Raw genomic sequence first — 27,599 nt, 5'->3', positions numbered from 1 at the left:
TGAGTTTTAGTTCAATCTGTCAGGGGGCGACATGACTTCCCATCAAGAGTAAACAACTTAGGTGCCTCCCGGGTGGCGCAGCGGTCTAAGGCACTGCATCGCAGCCAGCCGCGACCGGGAGGTCCATAGGGCGACGCACAATTGGCCCAGCGTCGTCCGGGTTACGGAGGGTTTGGCCGGCAGGGATATCCTTGTCTCATCGAGCACTAACGACTCCTGTGGCAGGCCGGTGCAGTGCACGCTGACATATTTTGGGCTTTTCTCAGACAGATAGTGTACGTCCTGGATGACTGGGAGCTCGCCCCCAGTGGCGCGTTGGACCGTCTGCACCACCCTCTGTAGGGCCTTCTGGTTGAAGGCGGTGCAGCTGCCATACCAGACGGTTCTACAACCAGTTAGAATGCTCTCGATGGTACAGCTGTAAAATATCCTTGTGATCTGAGGGGCCATGCCAAATCCTTTCAGGCTCCTGAGAAGAGGCACTGCAGTGCCTTCTTCACAACTGTGCTGGTGTGAAGGGAGCATGTTAAGTCCTCAGTGATGTGGACAAAGAGGAACTTGAAGCTCTTGACCCTGTCCACTACAGCCCTGTTGATGTGGGTGGCCCCCCTGTTTCCTATAGTCCACGAACAACTCCTTGGTCTTGCTGATGTTGAGGGAGAGGTTGTTGTCCTGGCAGCGTGTCCTGACGGTCAGTGTGGCGGAGGTGTTGTTACCTACCTTCACCCCCTGAGGGTGGCCCGTCAGGAATTCCAGGAGCCAGTTGCAGAGGGAGGTGTTCAGTCCCAGGAACCCAAGTTTGGTGATGAGTTGATGATGATGGAGTTGACGTGTGTCATGACCAGCCTTTCAAAGCACTTTATGATTACAAACAATGCCATTAACAATGATCAAATAGTTGCTTTAAGCCACAAACATCTAGTTCATGGAGTTCCACCTAAAAACACAACCACCCACCCACCCGCCCGCCCGCCCGCCCCCACCCACACCCACACACAGTCACCCAAACCCACACACACCCACACACACCCACCCACCCACACCCACCCACCCGCCCGCCCGCCCGCCCGCCCACCCACCCACACCCACACCCACCCACACCCACCCACACACCCGCCCGCCCGCCTGCCCGCCCACCCACCCACACCCACACACACCCACACCCACCCACACCCACCCGCCCGCCCGCCCGCCCACCCACCCACACCCACCCACACCCACCCACACCCGCCCACCCACCCGCCTGCCTGCCCGCCCACCCACCCACACCCACACCCACAACCACACCCACCCACCCGCCTGCCTGCCCGCCCACCCACCCACCCACACCCACACACACACCCACAAACACCCACCCACCCACACCCACCCACACCCACCCAAACACCCGCCCGCCCGCCCACCCACCCACACCCACACCCACACCCACACCCACACCCACCCACCCACACCCACACACACACACCCACCCACACCCACCCACCCACCCACACACCCACCCACACACACACACACACACACACACACACACACACACACACACACACACACACACACACACACACACACACACACACACACACACACACACACACACACACACACACGCATACACACACATACTTAAATATTAGCTAAAATAAATATAAAGAGAGGACATCAAACTATTGCTAAAGAGTAGTACCACTACCAGTGACTTTGCTAATAAATACTTTGTCGAGGGAAAATGTACATGATACGATTGTGATGTGTTGTTGTCTCACCTAGCCACACTACATGACCAAAAGTATGTGGACAATTGCTCGAAGAACATCTCATTCCAAAATCATGGGCATTAATATGGAGTTGGTCCGCCCTTTGCTGCTATAACAGACAATTACTCCCAACTGTGTTCGATGGGGTTGAGCTCAGGGCTCTGTGTAGGCCAGTCAAGTTCTTCCACACCGATCTCGACAAACCATTTCTGTATGGAATTCGCTTTGTGCGGGATCCTGAGTGGCGCAGCGGTCTAAGGCACTGCGTCGCAGTGCTAGAGGCTTCACTACAGATCCCGGGTCGTATCCCGGGTTGTATCACAACCGGCCGTGATCTGGAGTCCCATAGGGCGGCACACAATTTGCCCAACGTCGTCCGGGTTAGTGGAGGGTTTGGCCGGGGTAGGCCGTCATTGTAAGTAAGAATTTGTTCTTAACTGACTTGCCTAGTTAAATAAAGGTTAAACAAATAAATACAAAAATAGTGCACAGGGGCAGTGTCATTCTGAAACAGGAAAGGGTCTTCCCCAAACTGTTGCCACAAAGTTGGAAGTCTAGAATGTCATTGTATGCTGTAGCGTTAAGATTTCCCTTCAATGGAACTAAGGGGCCTAGCCCGAACCATGAAAAACAGCCCCAGACCATTTTTCCTCCAAACCCAGATTCGTCCGTCGGACTGCCAGATGGTGAAGCGTGATTCATCACTCCAGAGAACGCGTTTCCACTGGTCCAGAGTCCAATGACGGCAAGCCTTACACCACTCCAGCCGATGCTTGGTATTGCAAATTGTTATCTTAGGTTTGTGTGCGGCTGCTTGGCCATTTCAAAACCCATTTCATGAAGCTCCTGGCGAAGTTGTTGTGCTGAAATTGCTTCCAGAGGCAGTTTGGAACTCGGCAGTGTGTTGCAACCGAGGACAGACTATTTTTACGTGTTACGTGCTTCAGCACTTGGCAGTCCCATTCTGTGAGCCACTTCGCGGCTGAGCTGTTGTAGCTCCTAGATGTTTCCACTTCACAGTAACAGCACTTACAATTGATCGTGGCAGCTCTAGCAGGGCAGAAATTTGATGAACTGACTTGTTGGAAAGGTGGCATTATATGACGATGCCACATTGAAAGTCACTGAGCTCTTCAGTAACACCATTCTACTGCCAATTTTTGTCTATGGAGATTGCATGGCTGTGTGCTCAATTTTATACACCTGTCAGCAACGGTGTGGCTGAAATAGCCAAATCCACCAATTTGAATGGATGTCCACATACTTTTGTATATATAGTGTATCTTAAGATGAATGCACTAATTGTAAGTCCCTCTGAATAAGAGCGTCTGCTAAATAACAAAAATGTAAATGTAAAACGTGAGTAAATATAAAGAAAACAGAGAAGCAGTAAATAAGAACAATCTTTTATTTGTGTTTTCGGGAAAGTTCGACTACATCCCCATTGCCAGCACTGAGTGGGCTGGAACTGTGGACACCACCGGTGCAGATGGGTAGTTGTAGTTCAATAAAAGTCACTATATGAGTTATCATCATCCACGTCAGGGAGATCAGGAACAACATCCAGTTGGGAGAGCATACATACAGTCACTGAGGTGAAAATAGGCTGCAGAAAACCAAGAGGAAAACTGTGGCTAGAGTGCATAGTCCATACACAACTAGAGAACTGAACAGACGTGTACAGTCAGAAGTGCATGGGATTCTACCGCTGTCGTTCTCCAGGTATGAGATGAGCCAGCGAGATTGTGGAATCCATAATCAACAGAGAAACCAAGATGGCCGCCTTCCTCTGGGAACTGTGTTTCAGAGAAGTCCGGATAGAAACTGTACGTAGGGGTTATGAACAAACCAGCGGCCCTCGAGGGACCAAAACAGGATGTACATGGTGAAGGGCAGGAAGTGACATAAAACAAGGATGCATTTCTGAATAGTCTCTCTGTGAGGATAGCTTGAGATCAAAGATGCTTCAATACGAAACAAATCATGTTCATCCAAAGAAATAAAATCATTCAATTATATATAACAGCCACAATAAAGAAGGGTAACAATCATCATAATCATAATAATAGTAATGGTAGTTATAACATGGTCGTTGAGGAAAAGAAGCACTATCACTGGGTTGACTGAGCCCTTTCTCTCCCCTGGGTTTAGTGAGTCGGTAGTGAAACATGACACTATGTGGATACTAAGACGATGCTCAACAACACAGAAATGCCGGAAAACTGACAGAAAGTATCAACAACCTTAATAAATCAACATTTAAAATTTTGGCTTTTTTATTAGTCCCAGAAATCTGAGAATTTAACACCATTCCGATCGATGGGGAGAGTAATAATGGCATAATCTCGAATGATAACCTATTCCCTATGTATATGGGAGAATAGGGTCACATTTGATATGACACCCTACCACAAACCCCATCTCCTGGAATACATTTGCATATACGCAGTCATACACACATCTCATCTCTGCAACATTCACACTTAGCATATACCTATGTAAAATACACAAACTGGTATATTTAATATAGACAATATTTATCTTCTACCAATAATAAGAATGCTAACTAAAATCATGAATATTGTACAGTAACACAAGTGTGCTTTTTCCTGGGTAGTTGGTGGACTATTTAGGAGGATGTGAAGACATTGTGGTATTATGTATACAATCTACAACCACAGAGACCGGTTGTTAGGATCGGTTAAAGGTAAAAGTAGCCTTTTTGTGATTGGTTGTAAGCGACATTAACCATGTTGTAATTGGATCAATTCGATAATAAAAAACCTAGGAAGGAAGAAAACATCACAATGCAGAGAGAAGATCAAAACGGTCCACTGTAACCAGAACAACTAAAAAATCCTACCAACCCAGCTTGGGAAATATATTCTATATCAGTTAGAATTGACGGAAATCTAAAAGGACAAAAAGTGACCGAAAGAGAGCGAGAGAGAGATGGCCAAGGGCTCAGCAATATGAGTTCATAGTATACATAATAAAAACTAACAGTCGCCCCATCCATTAGCTGTAGTGTGATTGAATGCCCTGCTAGTCTTGGGGTCACATAATACAATTCTCTATATGACAGAGGAGATAGTGCAGCTATAATCAAACGTAAGAGCTGTTGCACCAAAGCCCAGACATCCAGACAACTACTAAACAGTCCAAACTGTTAGTAAAGGTTGCAAAAGTTGTAACAATATGAAGGACTTGTTATTTACAAACACAGGACTGAAGATTGTGCTGGGTTAATAGTGTTTCTCCCATTTCTCTCTCGCTCTCTCTCTCTTTCACTTTCCTACCATTTCAGCCCAACCCCCATCAGTTAGAAACACAACAAAGAAAACAAATTAAGTGCTTGAGTAAAATCCACAAAGAAATGTTGAACTGTACAATTTTAAAATCATTTTGCTCTCTATTTTACAGTTTAAAATGGCCGCCTTGCCTCCTAGTCCCTGACTCTGAATCCTGTCTAAAAATCCCTGTCTACCACCTCTAAAATAGCATCTCCTTTATCAATCTACTTTAAAAAGATATTTTGTCATAGCCCTCCATCTCTCTGTATCTTACATCTTTCCCATTCATATAGAAAATATACAAAAATTATTTCCAAAATGTGCTCCCCCTCTAGTCTTAATATAAAAATATACAATTCTCCGATATCAAAATCCTCAAAGTCAAGTCTTCTCTTCTTTCGTCTAAAGGGGCAACAGTCCTCCGGATTATGTAATCTCTTTTGTCCCTAACCTTTAACCCTGCCCACTGACATCATCAAAATGTGACACCTGAGCTTCTTTATATCACCCTTCTCATCGTCTCATACATTCATCATCATCGTTATCATCATCATGTCACCCCATTCCACCCATCAGTTTCTTATCTTTCTCCTCCTCTTCTTCACTGGTCTCCATGGCGATTCTCATATTTGTTGAGAATGTTGCGGCAGCGACCGAGCTCCTTCCTCATGTCAGCCACTTCCTGTCTGAGTGCCTGGTTCTCTCTCTCCAGGAAGGCGGCGCGGACCGAGATCTGGTTTTCCTTCAAGCGCCGCGCGTCACGAGAACGCTTGGCTGCCTCGTTGTTCTTACACCGCCGGGACCAGTACTTATCATCCTGAAAGAGGGAGACACCGTTAGATATAGAGCTACTGACATTACCTTGTAGAGAATGATCTGACCCTGGACCAGAGGTTAGGGACAACTTCTACCAACTCTTAATACTTCTACCTACTCTCTGACTACCAACCTTGAGGTCTGCTGGCACCAGCATCTTGCGGGCCTTCTTGATCATGGGCTGTGGTTTGAGTTCGTCCTCGCTGAAGCGGTGTCTGCGGGGGTCGAAGGCGTCCTGGCCGGGCACGCTGGACAGAGCCACGTCGGCCGCGTCGGGTTCAAAGCCACCCATCACATCTGGACCGTTGGATGTAGGCGTCATGAGAGGAGTGCAAGACGAAGAGGAAACAGAGGAACCAGGCGAGCCACAGTCGTCGTTCATGCTCGATTGACTGCCTCCTGAAAGAGAGAGAATCGGTTGTTATTTTCTTATTAAACCTTTATATGAACCAGGAGATTCCATGTAGAAACATTATGACTCACTGACCCCTCAGGTCCATCAGAAAGCAATAACACACAGCATTTATCTACAAGTCAAAATGTGTAAAGTAAAAGAGCTGTAGAGCTGTTAGGCTGCAGTTACAGAACATGTCCACCAGGTGGTGAAAGAGAGCTACTTTCTGCTCTGAGTAACTAATAAACAGGAACGTTTTTCTCCCTGCTTTCAAGTGTGATTTCTACAGCCCAAAGTCTTTCCAAGTATCATGTCTTTCCAAGTATCATGAGCGTGCGTTTCACTTCAATATGAATCAATTATCATGGAGAAATTGAACTCAAATGGGAACTTTACATATGCTAGAGCACTTTTCTCAAGTTATCTTGTGTATAAACATTCAATATCACCCTTTTAGTCAGAGTTTATATTTCAATCCTGGTTTAATATTATTATTAACATGCCCAGAGGCTGGTTTTGACCGTTTTCTTGAAATGTTTCTAAAACTGTTATACAACCGTCACCCCACCCCTTGAAATCAGTTCCCTATGTTCTATAAAGCTCACTCACCCCCTTTAGGGCCTAATGCACATAACACCTTGACATTCCTATCATAAAGACTCCAAACAGCCTTTTCCTCTTCCTCCTTTACGAGAACACAATCAGAACACAGCCTACACTACACCCACCTCGATTTAAGTCAATGGTCAGGTGTCTGAATGAAAACTCAAGATCATTACAAATACGCTCTCCTGTCTTGCCTCATAATTTGTGCTACACTGTAACGACTATGTAGCAAAAACATCATCCAACCCGCAATATTAATTTTGGCTTCGTCAATGCTTCTTTTACATAAATATCCGATTTGTCTTGTAAATGTGAAAGTGTGGTATTTAACTCATGTCTAAACTGTCTAAAGTGTATTATTGTGACATGTGACATTGGAATACAACTGGAATGCAGCTAAAAAACAACCAGAAGGGTTAAATACAATGGCTACTGACATTCTCCATCTACTGTACAGCAGCACATCTTAATCATTACTATCTCTGTAAATCTCTCTCTTCTGCATTCAAACATTCCATTTGAACTTCAGTATCAGCAGGCAATGGGAACCTCTTCCTCCCCCCTCCATCCCTCGCTCTCCCTCACTCTCCCTCCCACCCTCGCGTGCCTCTCCGCTCCTCCCAGTTCTCCGCTTGGCCCTGCCTCTCGTTCTCTTGCTCCAGTGCTCACAGCCTCGGCACGTGAAGGGACGCTGCACGTGCACATTGCTGTAGCGTGTGAGGTGAGGAGAGATTTAAAGACACGCGATCACAAACACTCACTACACACACCTACTTCCGCTCCCTCCCCTCCTTATCTCTGTCTCGATCTCCCTATGTACAGTAAGACCTTAGTGTTCAGTAAATGGCTGGTTGGACCTGAATTGAACATAAAACCAACCAAACCAAACTCCTTTGTCAGCGCTGTGAGATGCATTTGTTAAATGTCTCCCCTGTCTCTTTCTCTCAGGCAGCCTAAATGTTAAACCTAGCTCAGTGTGAAGGGTAGTTGGTAGCCTACAGGAAATTCCTGTCGTTGCTTTCTCAACCCCTCCTTGTTGTTCCCTCTCTGTCAAGTTAACTCAGCGTTAAGGGATTCCATTTGGCTTCACAGAAAATGATGCTTGGTCACCATAGGAGAGGAGGTCAATGAGTACTGAGGACAACTTAAAGAGCTGAATCACATGCAGACTCTACTACAGCCTTCTCTCTAAGGACATAGCCGTCCTGTATTGATACAGGGTCACCATGGTATCTGCCATGTCACTGATACTCCATTTTAGTCCTTCATCTAGTTGCCACTTCACAAGGCCAAAACAACATGGCACCATAATCCTTGCTTCATTTGGCCATAAACCGTCTCAATCTCCACCCCTCTCCCCATTTTCCTATTGAAGATGTGTACAATAAACAGATGTACACTGTTCCGTATTGTATCCATGGGATACAATCATCATAGAAATCCCTGCATGTTGCCCTCCCCTCCTCCGACATCCGGTTCGCGTTACTCACCATAGTCAAGTCCTCCCTGCATGTTGGACTGGGCCACCTCCAGGCCGATGAGCGACGGGGAAGATGAGGATGACGAGGCTGAAGAGCAGGGTGGGGGCGATGAGGGGGGGCACTGGGAACTCTGATTGGGCACCGCCGACTGGGAACTCTGGGACGGGATCTGGGCTGTACTGGAACTGTTTTGGCCGTGGACACCGCCCATGCCGTTCTCTGTGAGGAATTCCTCCAGGTCCATGTACTGCAGCTGGAAGAGGCCTCCTTCCACTGGCAGGGTCCTCTCCCACAGGAGGGGTCCCAGGAACGCAGACTGGTTAAATCCTCCACCTGATCCTCCACCTCCTCCTCCGCTGCCACAGCCGTTACTGTTACTGCTGCTCACCCCGCTGCTGCCGGTACGCATGTTGCAGCCGCCGTTCCCGCCACCCAAGGAGTCCTCATCCATGTCTGTGATGGTTCTGTCTTTGTCTGTGATGGTGGGAGAGAGACAAAATGGAGGTTATTGGTTAGTAAAGGATGGACAGGGGTTGGAACTCTCAAGAGTTGTTGTTGTCACATCAAATGTTTGACCCTTGGTGCTGTCAGAGGTGGCTTTGGGATTATAAGAAAATAAAAACAAAAAGTGTTATGGTATCCCACTAGATACACTCCCTCAAGTCTGGTTCCTCACAAGGTTTCTTCCATCTACACGCTTTGCATTTTAGTTTTGGGGGGGAATTTATTAGGGTCAAATGACAGGATATAATTATCTTATGTCCAAAGCTGTAGGCGTTCTTGTAAACCTATTTAATTTAATTCAATGAGACAAGAGGGTGCTATGGCCCAAGCCTCATAGCTGTTGAGGTCCAGAGGCACAATTATCCTATAGATGCATCAACTCTACAGATATTGAGAGATGGATGATATCTGTGGAATGGTGTGACAGTTGGATGCATCAGCTGCACTGCTCAATGCTTCAGTCAGACCGTAACAGATGGTCATACACGAAACTGCACAAGAATCAAAATCAGAATGCTGGATGAAAAGCAATAGGATTTTTACTACATGTATGCATGTCTATGTCTATATTCAGTGAGACAAATGAATTTGTGAATATAGGCATCCATACCACAGGCCTCGCTGGTACTGTTTAGCATGTCAGATATTATACCAAAAGATGTCGTCTTAATCTGCATGCTAATCTAAAACTAAACCAGGGGATTGGAGGGGCGGAGATTATAATCCATATGAGAACACCATGCTCAGCTCACAGCAGAGTGCAACATGGGATGGCACCATCATTCTATTGGACATTTGGGGGTCATAATTGGACAGTGAGTGACCTTTGTGTTTGGATAAAAGTGTTTGTTATGCTTAATGACCATGTAATAATGTGTTACAGGGATAATGGCATATTGGTTTCCTTACCCTGTAAGCTGTCTATGGATAAGGTATGACAGTAGTTCATGCTTTGGTTTAGTTTCCCTGGCATTGTTTCCACATGCTAACGTTTTAGCATTTGTGGCACAAATCCTATTAAAGTCATGGGACCAATATTATGTCCAAATCCTCCAAATGTATCTCAAGTTGATTGTGAAGCTCAACAAAGTCACTTATAGATGATTTGAACATGATTACTATCCCATAATTTCCTTTCTGGTTTACTGCTCTATACTATAGGAGTGGTTGGATTCTATTAACATTTTCCAAAGAGCATTTGATCCTACACTCTTAGAAACAAGGGCTCCAAAAGGGTTATTTGGCTGTCCCTGTAGGAGAACCCGTTTTGGTTCCAGGTAGAACCCTTGTTGGTTGCAGGTAGAACCCTTTTGGGTTCCATGCAGAACCCTCTACATTGAACCCAAAATGGTTCTACCTGGAACCAAAAATAGTTATTCAAAGGGTTCTCCTATGGGGACAGCCGAAGTACCCTTTTAGGTTCTAGATAGCACCCTTTTTTCTAAGAGTGTAAATTCTGTTCTGAGACAGTTTCCTCTTGTGGTCCTGACCTGCATTATCAGTAGTAAAAATACAAACTGACCATGAATCAGTTCTAAAGGACAACTTCCACCACCATGTATATCCTATGGTGTGTGATGGTTGCAGAATGTCAATCATGAATCATTGTTCAGAGCTGAGTTCTGTACTGAAGAACCACACCAGTATACCTTCTCTGTTTTGTTTCCAAACAACAAGTCAGACAGTGGTGCGTGTGTCATGCCATGTGCATGTGACAATGGCAGGGCCAGATATTAAGTTATGCTGGTGAGCACAGCTGTCTTCACTGTACTGTACTCAATTGAGTCAGGCAGACAATGGAGACTGGTAGATATGATTTCATTGAATGTCAGTTACAAAATATGCTAAATAACAGAAAAACAACATAGGCATGCAGTGTCTGTTAGCATAAGTGCAGCAAACTCCATCAGCAACATAGAGCCTTCAGTGGTAACAGCATGATAACAAAGTTATCTTCTCACCTTTAACGTCGCAGCAGTCTTTGACAATTGCACGGTCTCCCTTCATCGGATGCTGCAGGAGGGATTTCAAACTAGCCATGGAGTTGAGGTGTCCACCGCTGATGGAGCCACCAGACTGGTTGCAATTCCCGAACTGCCGGCTAGCGCCGGCTGGGAGGTCCGGGGTCAGGAGCTGGGTGAGCTGCCTGGACATAGTTGGCCGGACCTGGTTGTTGATTAGGATCCTGAGGCGCAGGCGGAGTCGAAACGACTGGCAGATTGATCACCGCTATTCAATTAACGAGAATATTTCATTAGCATTTATTATAGTTAGAATTGGGTACAAACCAGGTGCAATGAATAGTCTATTTGAAATGACATTACAAACTTGTTGAAATAATATAAAACGCATATGTGAGTGCATATCTCGACAAGATATGAGAACATTTAAGTTTGATTCCCAGGCTCAGTATACCAGAGTGTAGCCTAATAATAACAAGCAATAGTTGCAAAACATGTCCCTTTGATTTGTTTAGAATGTCAATAAACATGTTCTTACCTTTCCCTCTATTTAGGCTATGAAGTGTTATTATATCCACTGTTGTATCATTATAATAGACAGTATTCCAGTAGATATGGTGCAACACTATATTATTTTAAATCCCCGGTGCAGATCAAGATGTTATTCTCCAATAGAGACCAGTTGTACACGTCAAACTAATGACTGGTGCCCATGGTCAATTCAAAGGTGGACAAAATAAAATCCGAGCTGGAAAACAATAAATTGTTGTCGAAAAATATCCTGAGTTGATCAACACCCCAAAAAATGACGATTCAAATATGATCAAAATGAAACTCGAAGCAAGGAAAAAGAATGTCCTGCTCCACAATGCCAAATGAACAAATAATGAAGAGCGAAAAGCGGAGAAGGCTCTGAGTACGCGCGCTATTTGTCGGGTGACAAGCTGTATTACTTTTTTCTTTAAGCTTTCCTGTCGCTCTATCGTTCTTTCGGGAGGGGGGGGTCCTCTTTTCCCCGCGTACTTTGTGTAGCCAATGTACTGAAGCACGGGCTTGGATTTGGGCTGCGCGACGGCTGTCCTCTCAGCTGGAACGAACACGGGCAGTTCACGTGACGTCACAACTCATAGGGCAAGGCGCGAGAGAAGGCATGATTGGCTTATTTGTTCAATATGCATGACACAAACACACAACCCCCCTCGTGCCACACCTCGAGGGGCACGCCAAGCACTTGTTGTTTGTATGTTCATGGACAGACGAACGAAAAGAAATGGACAGTTAGCAATCACCCGCCACCGTTATCATCATGACTTTAAATTAACGTCTTTAAATGACACTAGCAACTGAGGGGACCTTGAGACATATCCTCTATAGGAACGTTCATCTAGGCATAAAGATTATTGCACAAATAGAGTGCCAATAAAATTTATTTCATTATAATGGCAAAGGGCCTAGCACCATTCTATGAGAAAGCAACTGAGTGTAGACTACAGTTTTGCCAGTCCGTTTGTAATCCAGAGAAAACGTGAGTGGCTGCCGGGTTTTCAGGCGAAAGGAACACAGCAGCACGTTGCTTCCTAAAAGCAGAATAGCTGTAATAGCGCACATGGCCCAGTCACGAGGAGGTGCAACCCTTATGCATGTTGCTCTAGCTTCGATTGGTTGGAGAAAATAATGTCTCCTCCCCTAGTGAGCGCTTATTGGAAAGAACTAGGCCACCCGCCCCGCCCTACGGATTCCCCCCATGCTACGGCCGCGTGAGACCGATTCAAAGCAGAACAGCGCGAGGTGTATGCAGTACTGTATTTTAACCCACAGCCAAAGAGCCACAGGAAATTGTTTCCTTTTTTTTTTACTGCTAGTCGGACATCGGAAAAACAATATTTAGACAGATCCCAGGAACAATATACATCCTTATGAGGATATTACTGTGTGTACCACTCACTTGTTTTCTTTACAAATAGGCATATGCATGAGTATAATTAATGGGGAAACAATTGATACATTGATTGATGATAAACTATCATACATGTGTCTTTACTGCAGAAGTTTACTGCAAAACGAACCTTGCATGCCTTTATGCCTGACCTATTCATGATAATTAATCGGTTAGTACAATTTGAGAAGGTTTAAGAGAGCATAGAACAGCCCTACAGAAAAGGTAGTTAGAATATAGAAAAGACTGACAATGACCTTAAATTACATTCACATTGTCTGAAAATTGTTTTCTATTTTAAATCATAATCAATTTTGCTTTAAGTAGGCTATATATTTAGTATATAGTTATACTAGTATATATAGTATATATATAGTATACTATATATTTACTATAGTAGGCTATATATTTTGTCTGTATACTCTTGTTATTGTGGCAGCACCATCTCACCAGGTCAAATTCCTGTTACATGTAAATGTACTTAGCGAACAAAGGTGACTGACTTGATAGGTAGGCTATAATATGCTTCTTCGGCTGTAGGCCTACATGACATGTGGAAAATGCACTAACACATGAACAGACCATGGTATCTAGAAATTCAAATGATAGTTAGCATTTCATGTTTATTTTAGTATTTAGACATGAATGATTGATGTTTAGTAGTATTTGGTATTGAAACAGGGGGAATAAATCCTAATGAAGCTAAATGTGCATATCCCTCTGTAGCAGTTAGTGTGACAGTGCTGCTGCCACCTAAAACATACTTAAATCAAACCAGAACAACAGACCACAGCTGTCATATTTCATTAAGGTGAACTCTAATACTGTAGTCTACATTACAATAGCCTATATTCACACAAACTAACAGAACTAGGTCAGTAGGGCAGCCACAACTGCCTTGCAATTCTGGATGAAGACTATGTATGTTTGTATGTATGCATTTATGTTGATGTTCTATCTGTGTCTTAAACAAATAGATTTATCTCACACTCGCATGCAAGCATGAGTCTGCAAACACACACACACATTTGTACACACTCGGTCACTCAGTCCCTCACATGCACGCACGGCTCAGACACGCGCACTCACTGACACGCACAGCTCAGACATGGACACTGCACGTTCTGACTCTTGAATCCACCCCCTATCAGTGTAAAATCCATGTGACTGCCACACTCTAAAACACAGGGGCCAGAGTACAGTGAGCAGAAATGAGGTGCCTAATGCCATCTAGTGGATTTAACATAATACTCTAGGCTGTAGATGTCCATTATTTATTTATTTTGAGTGGTTGTGATTTGTGACCATTTAAAATTGGGGTCATGGAAAGCAAAGCAAAAAAAATAAGCATTTCTGGTAGAATATACAACATTAATTGGATTGACCTACCAATAAGTTGGATAACCATAGTTGTGGTGCTGGATAACCATAGTGGTGCTGGATAACCATAGTTGTGCTGGATAACCATAGTTGTGGTGCTGGATAACCATAGTTGTGCTGGATAACCATAGTTGTGCTGGATAACCATAGTTGTGGTGCTGGATAACCATAGTTGTGGTGCTGGATAACCATAGTTGTGCTGGATAACCATAGTTGTGGTGCTGGATAACCATAGTTGTGGTGCTGGATAACCATAGTTGTGCTGGATAACCATAGTTGTGCTGGATAACCATAGTTGTGGTGCTGGATAACCATAGTTGTGCTGGATAACCATAGTTGTGCTGGATAACCATAGTTGTGGTGGATAACCATAGTTGTGGTGCTGGATAACCATAGTTGTGGTGGATAACCATAGTTGTGCTGGATAACCATAGTTGTGCTGGATAACCATAGTTGTGCTGGATAACCATAGTTGTGGTGGATAACCATAGTTGTGGTGCTGGATAACCATAGTTGTGGTGGATAACCATAGTTGTGCTGGATAACCATAGTTGTGCTGGATAACCATAGTTGTGGTGCTGGATAACCATAGTTGTGGTGGATAACCATAGTTGTGCTGGATAACCATAGTTGTGCTGGATAACCATAGTTGTGCTGGATAACCATAGTTGTGCTGGATAACCATAGTTGTGGTGCTGGATAACCATAGTTGTGGTGGATAACCATAGTTGTGCTGGATAACCATAGTTGTGGTGCTGGATAACCATAGTTGTGGTGGATAACCATAGTTGTGCTGGATAACCATAGTTGTGCTGGATAACCATAGTTGTGCTGGATAACCATAGTTGTGCTGGATAACCATAGTTGTGCTGGATAACCATAGTTGTGGTGCTGGATAACCATAGTTGTGGTGCTGGATAACCATAGTTGTGGTGCTGGATAACCATAGTGGTGCTGGATAACCATAGTTGTGGTGGATAACCATAGTTGTGGTGGATAACCATAGTTGTGGTGGATAACCATAGTTGTGCTGGATAACCATAGTGGTGCTGGATAACCATAGTTGTGGTGGATAACCATAGTTGTGGTGGATAACCATAGTGGTGCTGGATAACCATAGTTGTGCTGGATAACCATAGTTGTGGTGCTGGATAACCATAGTGGTGCTGGATAACCATAGTTGTGGTGGATAACCATAGTTGTGGTGGATAACCATAGTTGTGGTGGATAACCATAGTTGTGATGGATAACCATAGTTGTGGTGCTGGATAACCATAGTTGTGGTGCTGGATTACCATAGTTGTGGTGCTGGATGACCATAGTTGTGCTGGATAACCATAGTTGTGGTGCTGGATAACCATAGTTGTGCTGGATAACCATAGTTGTGGTGCTGGATAACCATAGTTGTGCTGGATAACCATAGTTGTGGTGCTGGATGACCATAGTTGTGCTGGATAACCATAGTTGTGGTGCTGGATAACCATAGTTGTGCTGGATGCCCATAGTTGTGGTGCTGGATGACCATAGTTGTGCTGGATGACCATCGTTGTGGTGCTGGATAACCATAGTTGTGCTGGATAACCATAGTCGTGGTGCTGGATAACCATAGTTGTGATGTTGGATAACCATAGTTGTGGTGCTGGATAACCATAGTTGTGCTGGATAACCATAGTTGTGGTGGATAACCATAGTTGTGGTGGATAACCATAGTTGTGGTGCTGGATAACCATAGTTGTGGTGCTGGATAACCATAGTTGTGGTGCTGGATAACCATAGTTGTGGTGGATAACCATAGTTGTGGTGGATAACCATAGTTGTGGTGGATAACCATAGTTGTGCTGGATAACCATAGTTGTGGTGCTGGATAACCATAGTTGTGCTGGATAACCATAGTTGTGCTGGATAACCATAGTTGTGGTGGATAACCATAGTTGTGCTGGATAACCATAGTTGTGATGTTGGATAACCATAGTTGTGGTGCTGGATAACAATAGTTGTGCTGGATAACCATAGTTGTGGTGCTGGATAACAATAGTTGTGCTGGATAACCATAGTTGTGGTGCTGGATAACCATAGTTGTGCTGGATAACCATAGTGGTGCTGGATAACCATAGTTGTGCTGGATAACCATAGTTGTGGTGGATAACCATAGTTGTGGTGGATAACCATAGTTGTGCTGGATAACCATAGTTGTGGTGCTGGATAACCATAGTTGTGGTGCTGGATGACCATAGTTGTGGTGCTGGATGACCATAGTTGTGGTGCTGGATAACCATAGTTGTGGTGCTGGATAATCATAGTTGTGCTGGATAACCATAGTTGTGGTGCTGGATAACCATAGTTGTGCTGGATAACCATAGTGGTGCTGCTGGATACCCATAGTGGTGCTGGATAACCATAGTTGTGCTGGATAACCATAGTTGTGGTGGATAACCATAGTTGTGCTGGATAACCATAGTTGTGGTGCTGGATAACCATAATGGTGCTGGATAACCATAGTTGTGCTGGATAACCATAGTGGTGCTGGATAACCATAGTTGTGCTGGATAACCGTAGTTGTGGTGCTGGATAACCATAGGTGTGCTGGATAACCATAGTTGTGGTGCTGGATAACCATAGTTGTGGTGCTGGATAACCATAGTTGTGGTGCTGGATAACCATAGTTGTGGTGCTGGATTACCATAGTTGTGCTGGATAACCATAGTTGTGCTGGATAACCATAGTTGTGGTGGATAACCATAGTTGTGCTGGATAACCATGGTTGTGGTGCTGGATAACCATAGTTGTGCTGGATAACCATAGTTGTGGTGCTGGATGACCATAGTTGTGGTGCTGGATTACCATAGTTGTGCTGGATAACCATAGTTGTGCTGGATAACCATAGTTGTGATGTTGGATAACCATAGTTGTGGTGGATAACCATAGTTGTGGTGCTGGATAACCATAGTTGTGGTGCTGGATTACCATAGTTGTGGTGGATAACCATAGTTGTGGTGGATAACCATAGTTGTGGTGCTGGATAACCATAGTTGTGGTGCTGGATAACCATAGTTGTGCTGGATAACCATAGTTGTGGTGCTGGATAACCATAGTTGTGGTGGATAACCATAGTTGTGGTGCTGGATGACCATAGTTGTGGTGGATAACCATAGTTGTGGTGGATAACCATAGTTGTGGTGCTGGATAACCATAGTTGTGCTGGATAACCATAGTTGTGGTGCTGGATAACCATAGTTGTGCTGGATAACCATAGTTGTGGTGCTGGATAACCATAGTTGTGGTGCTGGATAACCATAGCTGTGGTGCTGGATAACCATAGTTGTGGTGCTGGATAACCATAGTTGTGGTGCTGGATGACCATAGTTGTGGTGCTGGATAACCATAGTTGTGCTGGATAACCATAGTTGTGGTGCTGGATAACCACAGTTGTGGTGCTGGATTACCATAGTTGTGGTGCTGGATAACCATGGTTGTGGTGCTGGATAACCATAGTGGTGGTGCTGGATAACCATAGTGGTGCTGGATAACCATAGTTGTGCTGGATAACCATAGTTGTGGTGCTGGATAACCATAGTGGTGCTGGATAACCATAGTTGTGGTGCTGGATGACCATAGTTGTGGTGCTGTATTACCATAGTGGTGCTGGATAACCATAGTTGTGCTGGATAACCATAGTTGTGATGTTGGATAACCATAGTTGTGGTGGATAACCATAGTTGTGGTGCTGGATAACCATAGTTGTGGTGCTGGATTACCATAGTTGTGGTGGATAACCATAGTTGTGGTGGATAACCATAGTTGTGGTGCTGGATAACCATAGTTGTGGTGCTGGATAACCATAGTTGTGCTGGATAACCATAGTTGTGGTGCTGGATAACCATAGTTGTGCTGGATAACCATAGTTGTGGTGCTGGATTACCATAGTTGTGGTGGATAACCATAGTTGTGGTGGATAACCATAGTTGTGGTGCTGGATAACCATAGTTGTGCTGGATAACCATAGTTGTGGTGCTGGATAACCATAGTTGTGCTGAATAACCATAGTTGTGGTGCTGGATAACCACAGTTGTGGTGCTGGATAACCATAGTTGTGCTGGATAACCATAGTTGTGGTGCTGGATAACCATAGTTGTGCTGAATAACCATAGTTGTGGTGCTGGATAACCATAGTTGTGGTGCTGGATAACCATAGTTGTGGTGCTGGATAACCATAGTTGTGGTGCTGGATGACCATAGTTGTGGTGCTGGATAACCATAGTTGTGCTGGATAACCATAGTTGTGGTGCTGGATAACCACAGTTGTGGTGCTGGATTACCATAGTCGTGGTGCTGGATAACCATAGTTGTGGTGCTGGATTACCATAGTTGTGGTGCTGGATAACCATAGTTGTGGTGCTGGATAACCATAGTTGTGGTGCTGGATGACCATAGTTGTGGTGCTGGATGACCATAGTTGTGGTGCTGGATAACCATAGTTGTGCTGGATAACCATAGTTGTGGTGCTGGATTACCATAGTTGTGGTGCTGGATAACCATAGTTGTGGTGCTGGATAACCATAGTTGTGGTGCTGGATGACCATAGTTGTGGTGCTGGATGACCATAGTTGTGGTGCTGGATAACCATAGTTGTGGTGCTGGATGACCATAGTTGTGGTGCTGGATAACCATAGTTGTGCTAAGTTGAAATGTATTTGTATATCCATGATGACATCCTGAAATCCATCAGGCCCACACAGCTATTTAACTATATCTGGGACAAAACTATTATACTGATTTTGGGATTTGTAACATTTTTCTCATTAAAGAGTCAATACCCACATGATTAGTTATCAGTAACTTTCCAGTTCTTCATCATTAGCCTTACATGATACATGGAGAAAAAGCACAGCAGAGAACACTTATGTTTTATTCAATGCTGAAGTATAATCAACAACTAACTTTGTTTTAAGTAAATAAAGTGATAGAAATGTACTTAGAACTATTATTTTTCTTTAGAAGATAAAACAAGGCTTGACAGGGTTATGAACATGATTGCAACAACAAAAAAGAAGAGAAGAGGACAGGATAAAATCCAGGTTTGGCAGGTAGACAGATGGAGTTAAACACACATTAATACATGTAATCATAACTGTTTTTGCTACTATGAAGGAACAGTAAAAGCTAAATAAAGTACTTTGTGAAAAGAGAAACACAGCAGTGATAAGATATTAACACAATATACGTTACAGTGAGCTTTCTTCATCCTGTCTTGATATCAATATCTTGGTATAAAAGCTACAATTGTTTCCACAGGCATGAAAATGAAACAAAGTGATCATGATTAACAAGGCTTTTTGTAAGATACACTTTTTTGTCTGGAAGTGGTATTCACTTCAATCTATTAAGATTCTCAAATGTATTTTTAAAGACGTGATTAAATCACTGGGACATTTTACAGGACTTTGTTAACTTACGCTTAAAACCCGTCCTTTTTGGATGTACTGAATGAATCATCACATAGTGAGTTCACAACCTCGGCAACAAACTAACCAACACACACACACATGCACCGACAGACAGACTGTCTCTCTACCAACCACAAGTCTGTGTCCCACCCTCTCCCTACTCCTACTAAATGCACTTTTTACATTAAAAAAATCCCCAAAAGGGCTCTAGGTGAACATCAACAAGACATAGTACACAGCAGAGACAGAGTTATCATACAGCTAGGGGTATAGAAGGGATGCTAGTAAGGCTGAGGGGGTAGAGTTAAATTAGCAGGTCAAATCACCTAAACATGTCTAATAACTGCACAGTGTCAGCCAAGCATAGTGTCAATGCACTTAAGGGTTAATGATCATATGAAAACAGTAATGTCTTTCAACATCCTCCCATACAGATTGGATGGAAGAATTCCGGGTGATCCTTGGTTGATCTACAGTAGTTCATGTTGTTAAAACACTCGTTCTAACAGTCAGTTAGTTGAGTTGATGAGGTCCAGACAGACACCAGACCAATTCAACCCCCCCCCCCCAAAGGCTTTTGTTTTTAAAGTCCATCTTCTTCTATGTATAGTCCAAAACTGATAACCTCTCCCTTTCCTATCAATGAAAATCTAAACACCACTACCTTAGAATTCAGCAAGCTCAGTATCTGTACTCTGTAAGCAGGGAGTGCGACATCTCCCCCTGCTCCTCTCTGCTCTTCCTCTCCCCCGCCCTCTTGGACAACTTCAGGCTAATAGCGCCACCTCGTGGCAGTCCCTTGGCCCTATGTCGGCAGGTCAGCTTGTGCCTGCGGAGGAGGGGGGCGTTCCAGAAGCGAGCAGAGCAGCGTCTGCAGGAGAAGGACCCTCGGGCGCGATGAGTCGCCCGGTGGATGAAGGCTTCCAGGAGCCTGTGAGACTGCTTCCCACACACACTGCAGCACAGACGCTCCTGGGGGGACAGGACTCTCTGGGTGTGTTTAGCTGCCCTGTGGGCTAGCAGGCCGGCCTGACGGGCGAACATGGCGTGGGGACAGATGGAGCAGGCAAAACGTTTCACTGGGACTTTGAGAGATGACAGGATTTGTATCTTCATCCCTCTTGTTGTAACCAGCTCATATCCTCCCCCTCCCGCTTCCCCCGCTCGTCTAATCTTCAACAGAAGCTTTTTCTTCCTCAGCTGTTTTTGGAAAACAGACCTCCTCTTCCTCTGGTCTTTCCTCCCCTCCCCTCTGACGAAGCCTGAGGACTCCCCCCACATGTCCCCCCTTCCCTCCCTCCTGTCGGACTTTCTCTTCTTTTTCTTGTGCCTCCTCATGTCATCGTGTGATTGGATGTTCCTGTGGTGTTGTTGCTGGGACTGTGGCTCTGAACGGTGGTGGTGATGTGAAGAATGGTGATGGTGGTGGTGGTGGTGGTGATGGTGGTCGGATGGCAGCTCCGTGAGGGGCTGGAATGGAGCTGTGGTGTGAAGGGTGTGACTACTGGACCCAGCTGGGTAAATGTGCTCCCCTTTCACCCTTGCTGGGGAATGCTGGTGCTGAGGGGGCATGATTGTGGAGTTGGGTGGCAGGGGCTGAGAGTAGGGAGGGACACTGGAGGCTGAGGAGTGGGCCGTACCAGCATCATAGAAAAGGGGGGAGTAGCCAGCTGGAGGCTGAGGTGGCTGTTGTTGATGACTGTGGGTGACAACACTGTGACTCTGCTGCCCCCCGTGGCCCTCAGTGGAAGGTGCCATCTGAAGGAGGGCGTTGGTGGCTGCCTCGCTCTCTGACGCAGTCCCACTCACTCCACCACCAGCTGCACTGTTTACCCCTGACCCACTGCCGTCCCCTTGTGCGTTGTCAGGGCCGGTGCGGGCCAGGCCGTGCTGTGACAGCCTGTGTCGAGTGAGACTATTGGAGTAGGCAAAGGCCTTCCCACACACCTCGCAGCTGAACAGCTTCTCACCTCCGTTCTCATGGACCGTCTGGTGATGAGCCGTCAGGTGGAAGTGATGGCGGAAAGACTTCCAGCATATGGCACAGGTGTAGAGCCTGGGCGGGGGCTGGCTGTTGGAGCCTTGAGGCTTGACATCTTGGGGGTATGAATAATAGGAGGAGGAGCTGTTTCCTTGGTTCTGTTCCCTGTCTTGGCCCATCCCACATGACGGGTTTGTGTTGAAGTTGTTGAGGTTCTCCCCTCCTGGTGTAGCGGGGACCTCTTCCAGCTCCCCTTTCTGATGGAGCTTCCCGTGCCTCTTGAGGCTCTGGGAGTAGCCAAACTCTTTCCCACATAGGCTGCACTTGTAGTTCTTCTCCCCAGAGTGAACGGTGTGGTGTTTGGTGAGGTGGAAGGCCTCTCTGAAGTGCTTCCCACATGTACTGCAGCGGTGGGGCTTCTCCCCAGTATGGACACGGTCGTGCCTACGCAGGGTCTCGCGGCGTGCAAACCCCCTGCCGCAAACACTGCACAGATATGGCCGCGGGATGTTGCTCGACTCTCTGGGAGCTCTGGGGGTGTACTGCCTACGTTTAGGGGGAGCGTTGGGGTCTTTGGGCTTTCTGGGTTTCCGGGGACGTTTTGGTTTGGCAGCAGGGTTCTGTGGATCATTCCCCTGCTGTTGGTTGTGGTTAATATTACCACTCATACCATCCTGGTTCCCTGCTCCTCTATAGGTCTTATCCATCCCAGATGTTGATGAAGGGGACCCCAAGGGGCCTAAGTCCAGCCCCCCCAACAGCCCTCCGATGATATCCCTCCTTTCGTCGCCTCTGTTCCCACTGTTCATATCACAGTTGGCGGCAGCAGCGGCGGCGATGGCTGAGATGGCGTTGTTGACAGAGCTGGTGACGTCGTCTTCAGAGTCATCCAGGAGAGAGGACAGGGGGAGGTGCTGCTGGTGGTGATGTTGGGTTTGACTCTGAGGGTGGGGGTGCAGCGTCGGGGCCAATGGTGCCTTCCTCAGCGCCGGGCCCACCATCCCACTGCCACAGGGGGAGGCTCCAGAGTAACACGGAGACGGGTTACCTTGAGAACGGTGGTCGTCATGGTAGCCTGTGTAACGATTCCGAGAGTAATCAGTGGGGTATTTACCATCTGGCCTGTCCCTGCTGTTAGCATTCCCTCCCCTCTCTGACTGAAACAGACCACCATCACACCCTAGCCTTGACTTCTGACCTCCCTCACCTCCCATGATCACACCCTCTTCATCTTCCTCAGTTTTCCCATAAATCACCCCTCTACTACCCTGGTAATCCCCACCTCCTCCAGCTTCTCCTCCTCCCATTCTGCCCTCCCCTACAGCTCCTTCCTTGCTGCTGCCCTGTGGTTTTGATGCCCTACCTGGCTTGCCGCATGTGCCAGAGGCAGCATGGTTGAGTAGAGAGGTGCTCTCACGGAAGCATCGACCACAGGCTGGACAGCGAAAGGGCTTGTCCTGGTGAATCTTCTCGTGTCGCGTCAGTGACTCACGGCGGTTGAAAGCCCGGGAGCAGATGCTGCAGCCATACGGGCGAGCCTCTGAGTGGATGACGCCATGCTGGAGGAGGTGCCCCTTTTTCTTGAAGTGTTTGCCACAATCTGAGCAATTGAAGGTCTTGTCAGGGCTGGGGCAGGAAGATGAGGCCTGGACTGAGTTGGATGATTGTTGGGAGGACAGCGAGTTAGATTGAGAGTTCAGATCCTGGGTGGAGTGTTCCTGGGTGGAGTGTGGGAGACTGGGGTCAGTTAGTGGTTGGATATGAGTCGGGTTTGGGTTAATACTGGCATTATTGCTAGTACCTGCTGCCGTAGACTCATGCATACGCAGGTGTCTGCGAAGGCTGGAGAGGTGAGTGAAGGTTTTGCCACACTCACCACAATTATAGAGTGGCTCAGTGTCAGCCTGTGTAGATGCAGATGGCATTGAGCCCATGTTATCAGGTTTGGATAGGTGAGAACCATTAGTAACCAGGACTGATGCTGCAGTGGAGGAGGGGCCAGAGGAAGAGGAGGATGAGACAACTGATGATGATGATGATGATGAAGAGGCAAGGAGGGATGGATCTCCTCCCAAACCTGACATGCCAACCCCTCCGCCCCCACCCCCAACCAGCCCTGGGGAGGGGTCGTGGCCCAGCCCCCCTGCACTGCTGCTAGCATTGGGGTTCCCACTGCTGTGGCCGCTGCTGCTGTTACTGCCGCCATCTGACTTCCTCTGTGGCAGGTAGCCAGCCATCGCTTTCTTCCTCCTACTGCTGCTGCTTCCGCCCCCACTGCTGTCCCCCTTGCCGTCATCCTTGGAGAGGGACAGATGAAGTGGCAGGGGGAGTGGCAGGCCTGCTTCCTGCTGCATCAGAGAGGCCAGCTGGTTGGAGGAGAGCACTGGGATGCCCTGGAAGTCAAAACCACCCAGGGAAGAGGGCTGGGAGCCTGGGTGTAGGGGGTGGTGAGGGTGGGAGTGCGAGTGGGGGTGGGACAGGGTATGGGGAGGCAGCTGCTGCTGCTGTGGAGGCTGCTGCTGCTGTGGCTGAGCGGTAGAGAGGGAATGCGAATGAGAGGAATGCAGAGCTGGAGGCGGAGCAAGGACTGAGCTGGATCCCTCACTCTGACCTAAACCTATCCCCAGGTGGTTGTGGGTTCCCTGTTGAACCAGAAACTGCTCTAAGCTAGCATTAGCAGGCACCCCAGAGAGAAAGTACTGATTAGCAGCTAGCATGCAACTGAACTGCTGATGAAGGCTCCGTGCATCAGACTGGGCCCCAACCAGCTGGTGTCCCAGAGAGGTGACTGCACTGCTACTGGGGGGATTGTTAGTTACCACTGAACTGGAGGGGGAGGGGGAAGAGGATGAAGGGCCAGGTGATGCTTGGGGGACAGAGAGGCCCGGATGCAGAGGAGGTGGTGGAGGGGGGGCAACTCCCAATCCCCCAGCACCCCCACTACTGCTACCCCCAGAAAAGTGCTCGAAGCGGCCGACCCCAGAATGCAGTTGCTCCTGTGCCAGAGCTGCCTCTGTCGGGTGGAAGGAACGCAGGAACTGTGGGTAGCCCGACACATGGCTTGAGCTGCTGCTACTCATCTTGCTTGACTTGGATCTTGAGCTTTGTGAGGACGAAGAAGGTTGTTGTTGTAGAGGGGGAGGAGGGGCGCTCATTTTGGCAAAAATAGAGGCAGAATCGGAAAAGGCGTTGCTTCTGGCCCCTTGGAGGGACCCAAGGCCTAGCCCAGACAGGAGAGCTCCTGAGGTCTCAGCCTGCTGTTGTTGTTGCTGCTGGAGCTGGTGCTGGTGAAGCTGCACCTGCTGCTGATGCTGTAGCTGTCGTTCTAACCCAAGGCCTTTGAACTGATGGGCCTGGTGTCCGCTTAACATCTCTATTATGTCCAAATTGTATTTTCCAAATTGGAACATCTCCCACTCACTGGCACATGGGGGTGCAGGAGCCACACCTCCAGCACCAGGAGCAGCGACAATGATCCCACCACTGCCGCCAACGGACGAGCTTCGGCCGAGGGATCCTGCAGTGCCACTATTTGACCTGGAACTGCCTGAGTCGCCTCGGCTCGATCCCGAACTCCGCCCGATAACACTGCCGGTCCCCCCTGTACGCGCACTTCGGCTGCTGCTACTTCCGCCCGATCGCCCACTGCCCCCACTCTCCATCCAACAGGAGAGGGAGCAAGTGTGTGGTGAATGGGGTTATTTAGTGTAAAGTGTGGGGGGGGGGGGTTCTCAAACGCGAACAGTTCTCACAGTTCTTTTCAACATGGATACCGTATTCTCTTTTTATCTTGATGGGTTGGTGCCATTTTATTTAGTCTTAAACACTTTGTACAGTTTCATGGGGAGAAAAGGCCTTGTTTTGGTGTGCAATTGTTGTTGGTCTGTTGTTGGTTGTTGGTCTCTTGGTGTTTTATGGCACAGAACAATCTTTATTAGAGAGCAGTTCAGTCAACAGCTGTTGGTTGGCTGTTTCAGTTACAGTGTTTTCATCCATATCATCGTTTCCCTTCATCCACGTCAGTTTATTCACTCATTCTCTGGGAAGAGATGATGTTTTCTTCTCCTCACTGAAAAACAGAGACTACATTAGTCAAAATACATATTTCTGTTTGATAAAAACTGTTAAATTTAAAAGCTTACATTTGTAAATACACCAACATTTGTACCATTATGATACACCAAAGTATGTAGGATAAAATAGAATTTTCTTTAGCTTAAAATAATTCCCACACAACAAAAAAAGGTATATAATATATACACACATATATATTTTAAACAGTGTATTTTTTAAATTATTGAAAAGGGATAAAGTAGGTCATGGAAATGCAACCACGAACCTTGAACATCACATTCATAGATGCCACAAAACAAATTACACATGGTTAACAATGTGTATATTTATGTTGTATTATCCAGGGGGCAATTGAATAAGAGACCTAGGTCTCAAAATGTCGTACATGTTAAAATAAAGGTTAAATAAAATAAAACTTAGTAATGATATATTTTTTCAAATGTCAGTCTTACTAAAATTAATAGTTTTCCAAATGTAAGTATAGTATGCTGAATGACTATTTTATTACTACTGTTATTATAATGTATTTATTGTTTATTACTAGGCTATTACCGCATATAGTTTCGTATGAACTGAGCACTGTGTCACACTTTTTAAGTCCCCCTAACTGTAAATAAAACATTAATTATTATGAATTATTATTGCATGTTTATAAGACGTCAGCGAAATGTTGATCACGTTATGGAAAATCTTACCTTTGAATTTTGACAGATGTCAATGAGTCAAAATATGTGTTACAGCGGAGGGAGATGGATTTTATTTCACAATCGCATCTTTTTGATTGCCTTTCACATTATGTAGATGACCAATCCTGTGTGGAGGACAGAAATTCAGAATCAGCAACTGTTATTCAGCCACTGCAAAAATTGCATAATTGCACAATACTAGCTACGGGAACTACTAACTTTGGGTTGCACATTGCTTTGACAAACATTGGGGGTTTTGCAAAGAAGCGCTTACATGCAAAACTGACAGCTTTTGGTATAACATTCTGCTATTTAGCTAGCAGATATCGCATGCAACCCATAAAAATACACAACACACACGGCTTGCTATCTATAGCATAGAAAAATATGCATTCAAAAGCCAATGAATGCCTCTTGGCAGAATGAAATACGAAATTGCTTATTTACCTACACATCCAAGTATAAGTTCGGGATGCGGCCTGTCACGCCTTCCTACCATCTAGCTATCATTCGCTTAGCTCTCCATTTCTGCGTACTGTTTTCGGCTCGTTAGCCATAGCCATGTTCACTGATGCTGAGCTAGGTGAATGCTCGGCTCCCTTTCGCTCGAAATACTCAGTATTTGAGTCTGCAACCTTTTCCTCGCCATTTGACAGCATCAATCCCCATTGGTAATGATGAGTTGGTGATGTTTTTGTCGGCTTAAATGTTTTGGACGGTCGGTTATAATTTTGGGGGGGTAAAAGGGAATGACGTGTGCTCACTTAACATTGGTCCTTTCCGGCCCGTGAAATATTTCCGGGTAGCATAACCTGTGGTTCAGTAGTTGTTTTGGATAGCACGCATGCTATCTATAGCTAACTGGTATTTTGCGTTGAATTATTCTTATTTACATTTAGTAAAGATTTTTTATGGTATATTATGTCAAGTCGTCACCCGTGTATGTATCCGAATGACAAATAATGTGATAAAAATCCATCAGAAATAGATTCAGACTCTGCGGGAGGTTGAAGCCATTTTAACTGGCTTCATGCTGCAGCTGGGCATAGCATTCACTAACCAGACTTGTTAAAATGGCTGCCGTGTATTTGCTAACTTGCATTTCATTGTCATTCATTTAAAACTTTTTAAAAATGCCTAGATGTTTGGACATACAGTTGTATGCTTGTCATTCTAGCACGTGCGGGGTGACAGGCTTTGTCATGCAAATGTGTTGTTTCATTGAAATGGTAATGTTTTACCTTTTGCGCCAAACCCGTGGTAACATACCTGATTCAGTTAATTAAGGT

The 27,599-nt window shown here is 45.9% G+C and overlaps 3 protein-coding genes across 5 annotated transcripts in view; all 3 read right to left on the bottom strand.

Moving 5' to 3' along the window:
- Nucleotides 1–525, bottom strand: part of LOC129841847 (sushi, von Willebrand factor type A, EGF and pentraxin domain-containing protein 1-like) — a 42,854-nt gene extending 42,329 nt beyond the window's left edge. Inside the window, 1 exon segment of the mRNA XM_055910165.1 lies at nt 280–525. Coding sequence (XP_055766140.1) covers nt 280–525 — 246 coding nt within the window.
- Nucleotides 526–3,148: 2,623 nt separating this feature from the next.
- On the bottom strand, nt 3,149–11,924 carry LOC129841839 (hepatic leukemia factor-like). Of its 2 annotated transcripts, none has more exons than XM_055910153.1 (5): nt 11,348–11,924; nt 10,810–11,077; nt 8,354–8,818; nt 5,982–6,262; nt 3,149–5,864 (listed from the first exon to the last, which is right to left on the bottom strand). In XM_055910153.1, exons 2-5 carry the CDS (start codon nt 11,000–11,002, stop codon nt 5,649–5,651), a joined length of 1,155 nt encoding a protein of 384 aa, XP_055766128.1. In that variant the 5' UTR covers nt 11,003–11,077; nt 11,348–11,924; the 3' UTR covers nt 3,149–5,648. The 2 variants fall into 2 exon arrangements, with proteins under 2 accessions (XP_055766128.1, XP_055766129.1); XM_055910154.1 differs by having other exon boundaries at nt 5,997–6,262; nt 11,348–11,915.
- A 7,093-nt stretch (nt 11,925–19,017) lies between these two features.
- On the bottom strand, nt 19,018–27,295 carry LOC129841837 (uncharacterized). 2 transcript variants are annotated; one of them, XM_055910148.1, is made up of 4 exons: nt 26,758–27,295; nt 26,320–26,435; nt 22,914–25,619; nt 19,018–22,625 (listed from the first exon to the last, which is right to left on the bottom strand). In XM_055910148.1, the coding sequence occupies exons 3-4, from the start codon at nt 25,210–25,212 to the stop codon at nt 20,251–20,253; spliced, it is 4,674 nt and encodes a 1,557-aa protein (XP_055766123.1). In that variant the 5' UTR covers nt 25,213–25,619; nt 26,320–26,435; nt 26,758–27,295; the 3' UTR covers nt 19,018–20,250. The 2 variants fall into 2 exon arrangements, with proteins under 2 accessions (XP_055766123.1, XP_055766122.1); XM_055910147.1 differs by having other exon boundaries at nt 19,018–25,619.
- Nucleotides 27,296–27,599: the final 304 nt, after the last annotated feature.

Source organism: Salvelinus fontinalis, unplaced genomic scaffold, assembly GCF_029448725.1.
Source record: "Salvelinus fontinalis isolate EN_2023a unplaced genomic scaffold, ASM2944872v1 scaffold_0002, whole genome shotgun sequence".
NCBI lineage: Eukaryota > Metazoa > Chordata > Actinopteri > Salmoniformes > Salmonidae > Salvelinus > Salvelinus fontinalis.
Note: the sequence above shows the minus strand (reverse complement) of the source record. Positions and strands in the feature narration are given on the sequence as shown.

What these genes read in the sequence shown, in the direction of transcription:
- LOC129841837 (XM_055910147.1), bottom strand. Translation starts at nt 25,212, where the DNA reads ATGGAGAGTGGGGGCAGTGGGCGATCGGGCGGAAGTAGCAGCAGCCGA.
- LOC129841839 (XM_055910153.1), bottom strand. Translation starts at nt 11,002, where the DNA reads ATGTCCAGGCAGCTCACCCAGCTCCTGACCCCGGACCTCCCAGCCGGC. An exon ending in GCAGGGAGGACTTGACTATG is followed by an intron (nt 6,263 to 8,353) that starts GTGAGTAACGCG and finishes TCTCTCTTTCAG; the next exon opens with GAGGCAGTCAATCGAGCATG. An exon ending in TCAAGGTTGGTAGTCAGAGA is followed by an intron (nt 5,865 to 5,981) that starts GTAGGTAGAAGT and finishes TCCCTCTTTCAG; the next exon opens with GATGATAAGTACTGGTCCCG.